The 6000-nt window shown below is 48.6% G+C and overlaps 1 protein-coding gene across 1 annotated transcript in view; it reads right to left on the reverse strand.

Moving 5' to 3' along the window:
• Positions 1-5219: 5219 nt before the first annotated feature.
• The window catches only part of foxi3a (forkhead box I3a), a 1379-nt gene continuing 598 nt past the window's right edge, over positions 5220-6000 (reverse strand). Inside the window, exons 1-2 of the mRNA XM_068731759.1 lie at positions 5996-6000; positions 5220-5791 (exon numbers count right to left, since the gene is read on the reverse strand). The exon at positions 5996-6000 is cut by the window's right edge and continues 598 nt beyond it. Of these exons, the coding sequence (XP_068587860.1) occupies positions 5220-5791; positions 5996-6000 (577 nt within the window). The remainder of the gene's footprint in view (positions 5792-5995) is intronic.

Genomic DNA, 6000 nt, shown 5'->3' on the forward strand with positions numbered 1-6000 from the left:
GGCAGCAGAGAGAAGTGGTCTGACGGGGGTGGAGGTCTTGACCATGGCCTGGAGATAGGAAGGAGCTGTTCCTTTCACTGCCCTGTAGGCTAGCACCAGAGTCTTAAACTGGATGCGAGCTCTTACAGGTAGCCAGTGTAGAGAACGGAGAAAGGAAGTTGTGTGGGAGAACTTGGGGCGATTGAACACCAGGCGAGCTGCGGCTTTCTGGACAGGCTCCAGAGGTCTGATGGCTGACGCCGGGGCTCCGGCAAGTAGAGAGTTGCAGTAGTCCAGGCGGGAGATGACAAGAGCCTGGATAAGAACCTGCGCCGTCTCATCAGTCAGGAAGGGACGAATCCTCCTGATGTTGTAGAGCAGGAATCTGCAGGAGCGTGTAACAGATGAAATGTTTGCTGTTTTTGACAGTTGGTCATCCAGGGTCACACCCAGGTTCCTCGCAGTCCGAGCTGGCGTCACCACGGTATCATCAATGGTGATGGACAGGTCCCGGTGCGGGCAACCCTTCCCCGGGAGGAACAGTAGCTCAGTTTTGTCTAGGTTGAGCTTGAGGTGGTTTGTCGTCATCCACTTTGAGATGTCAGCCAAACACGCAGCGATGCGCGTCTCCACTTGGGTGTCACCGGGGGGAAATGACAAGACCAGCTGGGTGTCATCGGCATAACAATGGTAGGAGAAGTCTTGCGAGCGAATAACAGAACCCAGAGATGTTGTGTAGAGCGAGAAGAGAAGGGGGCCCAGAACTGACCCTTGCGGAACCCCCGTAGTCAGCATGCGTGGTTCCGACACGGCCCCCCTCCAGGTCACCTGGTAGGATCGACCCGTCAGGTAGGATGCAAACAGGGAGAGTGCAGAGCCTGAGACGCCCATCCCCTCGAGGGATGAGAGGAGGATTTGGTGGTTCACAGTGTCAAACGCCGCAGACAAGTCCAGGAGAATCAGGACAGAGGAGAGAGAGTTAGCTCTCGCGGCGTGAAGCGACTCTGTCACCGCAAGGAGGGCCGTCTCTGTCGAGTGACCCACTTTGAACCCGGACTGGTGAGGGTCCAAAAAGCTGTTTTGGTGGAGATAGGAAGACAGTTGGTTAAAGACAGCACGTTCAAGTGTTTTGGATAGAAAGGGTAGAAGAGAAACCGGTCTGAAGTTCTTGACATCAGAGGGGTCAAGTGATGGTTTCTTCAGAAGGGGGGTGACTCTGGCGGCCTTGAAGGCCGTGGGAAAGCATCCTGAAACAAGAGATGTGTTGATGAGGTGGGTGAGGAAAGGAAGGAGTTCAGTCGCAATAGACTGAAGAAGAGGGGAAGGGATCGGGTCAAGGGAGCACGTGGTGGGGCGGTTAGATGTGACAAGGTTGAGGACCTCGTTAGGGGAGAGAGGAGCCAGATAGGGTAAGATGGGGCGTGGAGATGGGAGGGAGAGCTGTGGGGGCAGGATTGGACAGGGAGAGAGGGGCTGAGAGAAGGAGGATCTGATATCGTTTACCTTCTTGTCAAAGAAGTTGGCGAAATCATCAGGGAGAAGGGAGGAAGTAGGAGGAGGGGGTGGGGGTTGGAGGAGTGAAGTGAAAGTTTCAAAGAGTTTTTTAGGATTGGAAGCAGAGGTTAGGATTTTAGAGCGGAAGAACGCAGCTTTAGCAGTAGATAGAGAGGAGGAGAAAGTGGAAAGAAGAGCTTGGAAGTTAAGAAGGTCCTCCGGGAGTTTGCTTTTTCTCCATTTACGCTCAGTCCGACAGCCACGGGGCAGGTGGAGTTGGGCGTGCAGGCCTGGAGGTGAAGGGACAGAGTTTGTCCAAAGTAGAAGTTAGGGTGGAGAGGAGAAGATCAGTAGCAGTATCAGGGGATAGGAGAGAGAAGGATTCAGGGTCAGGGAGAGCAGAGGTGACAGAAGAGGAAAGATCAGCAGGGGAGAGGGAGCGGAGATGACTCCGGGTAGAAACCATGTGGGTAGGTGGAGGAAGTGATGGAGCAGAGGATAGGGAGAGGGAGTAGGACATGAAATAGTGGTCGGAGAGCTGGAGGGGAGTGACAGAGAGGTTAGCAGTAGAACAGTGCCTAGTGAAGATAAGATCCAGCTGGTTGCCTTGTGGGTAGGAGGAGAAGAAGAGTGGTAAAGGTCAAAGGAGGAGAGGAATGAAAGAAGAGGTTCAAGCTTATCGGTCTGGATGTTAAAGTCACCGAGCAGGATGAGCGCCGAGCCGTCGTCATGGAAGTGCGAGACTAACGTGTTGAGCTCCTCCAGGAACTCACCAAGAGGCCCTGGTGGGCGATACACAACAGCAATGGTGAGCTTGACTGGATAAGTGACAGTAACAGCATGAAATTCGAAAGAGGACGGGGAGAACTGAGGAACAGAGACAAGAGAGTATTTCCATTTTGGGGAAATTAGCAGGCCAGTACCACCACCCCGCCTCGCAGCTCTGGGACTGTGAGAGAAAGAAACACATCTGACAGAGCTGCGGGTGTGGTGGTGTTTTCTGGTGTGATCCAGGTCTCAGTTAGAGCAAGAAAGTTAAGGGAGAGCAAGGAAGCGTAACCCGTGATGAACTCAGCTTTCGGCACTGCCGACTGGCAGTTCCAGAGTCCCCCCGCCACCACTCGCTCGCCCCGAGCTGAGAGAGTAGGATAGATGAGGTTAGTGGGGTCGCGGCTCCTGAAAGCTACCCAATGTCTACGTGACCGCCGGGCAGAGGACCGGACAGAGATAGGATGCACTACCTGTTCAGGTACTCTGTTCTCTACTTGTTCAGGTACTCTGTTCACTACCTGTTATTATTGTTTTCTTATAAATCTTAAATTCTTCTTTTGTCTGGTTCTGTGAATGCAAACACTTTAAAACACAAACCACCTTCTGTCTCACCACCCAGTCTGAAATGCAAATCCTGTGGGGTGTGTGTGTGTGTGTGTGTGTGTGTGTGTGTGTGTGTGTGTGTGTGTGTGTGTGTGTGTGTGTGTGTGTGTGTGTGTGTGTGTTTTGCCATCACACTCCCCATTGATGAGGATGGAGACGGCACACTTTCAGCCCTCCTCCTCCTGTTGTGTCAAAAACATTCTGATGAAATCTATCAGATCTTTGATACGACTGAGAGTCACTCAGCACGCTTTAGTGTGTGTGTGTGTGTGTGTGTGTGTGTGTGTGTGTGTGTGTGTGTGAGAGAGAAGACGTTTTGTCCTCTTTCATTTCTTCTAAATGTCACACAGATTTTTGACAAAAAGTTGCATAAAATGATGAAATTAAAAGCTTGTTTCCATCCTGTTCTGTGAACATTAGTATCATATTTAGAACCAGCTGGTCGGTGCCATCAAAGCACCACAGAAGAAGAAACGGTGATTAAAGAGCTGCAGTGAAAGGTTGTAGCTTCAGAAGAGGTTCTCTAAATGAGAACGTTCATTAATAATGAGTCATAAGAATCCATTTCATAAGTAACAGACAAACACACTCGTCTGTTTATTGTGACAATAGAGATCATCAGGTTCAGCTGTGTGTGTGTGTGTGTGTGTGTGTGTGTGTGTGTGTGTGTGTGTGTGTGTGTGTGTGTGTGTGTGTGTGTGTGTGTGTATCCTGAGGGTGGAGACGTCTGGGGACTACTAGAGTGTAAACAAATGGCACACTTACGCTGCTGTTGACCTCATCCATCAATCACACACACACACACACACACACTCCTCATGTTGTGTGTAAACGTCTGGACTCTCAGACGTCTTCCAGCAGTATTGATCTGTTGATCAGCTGATCAGTATCAGAATGTGCCGACTAATCACATTTACATGAAGCTGCTTCAAACACATTTAAAATATACTTTAACTCTGGTGTGATCTTTATATTTCAGCACAGAAAGGGTCGTCAAGAGAAGAAGAACATCTGTACGTTATTATTATTATTATTATTATTAGATCTTTTTCTGCTTTATCACTTTGTCTAAATACTCTGTTATAGGTAAAAGTGCTGCATTAAAGAAGTATTAACAGTCAAATATACTTAAATAAAAGTACAGGTTTCAGAAAGTTATATAACATCATCTTCTACAACAGGCTAACATCACTGTTAGCTTCTCCAACAAGCTAACATCACTGTTAGCTTCTACAACAGGCTAACATCACTGTTAGCTTCTACGACAGGCTAACATCACTGTTAGCTTCTACGACAGGCTAACATCACTGTTAGCTTCTCCGACAGGCTAACACCACTGTTAGCTTCTCCGACAAGCTAACACCACTGTTAGCTTCTCCGACAGGCTAACACCACTGTTAGCTTCTCCGACAGGCTAACACCACTGTTAGCTTCTCCGACAGGCTAACACCACTGTTAGCTTCTCCGACAGGCTAACACCACTGTTAGCTTCTACGACAGGCTAACACCACTGTTAGCTTCTACGACAGGCTAACATCACTGTTAGCTTCTACGACAGGCTAACATCACTGTTAGCTTCTCCGACAGGCTAACATCACTGTTAGCTTCTACGACAGGCTAACACCACTGTTAGCTTCTCCGACAAGCTAACATCACTGTTAGCTTCTACGACAGGCTAACATCACTGTTAGCTTCTCCGACAGGCTAACACCACTGTTAGCTTCTCCGACAAGCTAACACCACTGTTAGCTTCTCCGACAGGCTAACACCACTGTTAGCTTCTCCGACAGGCTAACACCACTGTTAGCTTCTCCGACAGGCTAACACCACTGTTAGCTTCTACGACAGGCTAACACCACTGTTAGCTTCTACGACAGGCTAACATCACTGTTAGCTTCTACGACAGGCTAACATCATTGTTAGCTTCTACGACAGGCTAACATCACTGTTAGCTTCTCCAACAGGCTAACACCACTGTTAGCTTCAGTGATGTTAGCCTGTTTTTACTTTTAATAACTGAATTATCTGACCATGATTTGTAAACACAGCATTGTTTATTTGTTTTCTATTTCATTTTGTGTTTTCCATAATTGTTTGTTTTATTTTACACCACACATGTGTTGTTCTTTGTTACTAAACAGATTGTTAGTTCATTTGATGAGTTCATTGGTAAAAGTGGACAACACAAATATATTTGTTCATTTAGTTTTTATTCCAACACACAACTCATATTTACACTATAAAAAAAACATTCACCCACTTTATTTAAAAAAAGAAGATAAATACAAACATTCTCACAGCTCAAAACTCATTCAAACAACCTGGAGACATTTTAACAAACTTAAAAAATTCAACATGTCCATGACTCTGTGTCACTGCAGGAGAACCAGAGAGTCGAGGGGCAGAGCGTCACAGAAGCCCCCAGAGAACAGAGGCCCACACTGGGCAGCCTGGAGCTGCTGGGCCTCCTGGAGGTCCGGCAGGAAACACGACGCCGTCTGCAGGTCGGCGTAGAGCGGCGGCGAGGAGCTGCAGTTGTCCCACTGCGGCACCACGGCGCTGGGGGAGTAAGAGTATCCCTGAGGAGGAGGAGGAGGGGAGGAGGAGGAGGAGGAGGCGTGGTCCGGTACATGCATGTAGGAGCTGGAGTGAGGAGGAGGAAGAGGAGAAGAGAGGAGGAGGGAGTCCTGGAGGTGACACAGGAAGCTGCTGAGGGGAGCATCTGAGAGAGCAGGGAACTCAGTGCTGCCGTCGCAGTGCATGCTGGGAAGTTTAGGGCTGGGCTCTGACGAGGAGGAGTCGGAGGAAAAGGAGGAAGAGGAGGAGGAAGAAGCCTTCTTTCCAGCGGTCACGTTATCCGCCTTCCTCTTCCTCTTACGGCGAAAGTTTCCGTTGTCCAACATCTTCTCACAGTTTGTGTCCAGAGTCCAGTAGTTTCCTTTTCCTGGGGAGAGGAAGAGGAAGAGGAGGAAGAGGAGATCTATTATTGCAACAATCTTCTCTTCAGAACACGCGTTAGGCTCTAACGATTATGACTGGAGTTTAATTTGTGTTAGAAACTGTACTCGACTTCAACGTAGCAGTGAAACGTTCCTGTTTCTAGTTAGGTTAACAAAATAAAAGCCCGGTGCTGAAGACTGAAGCTCACCTGGG

Source organism: Cebidichthys violaceus, unplaced genomic scaffold (genome assembly GCF_023349555.1).
Source record: "Cebidichthys violaceus isolate CVI_PGR_0920_01 unplaced genomic scaffold, fCebVio1.0.p SCAF_53, whole genome shotgun sequence".
Taxonomy (NCBI): Eukaryota; Metazoa; Chordata; class Actinopteri; order Perciformes; family Stichaeidae; genus Cebidichthys; species Cebidichthys violaceus.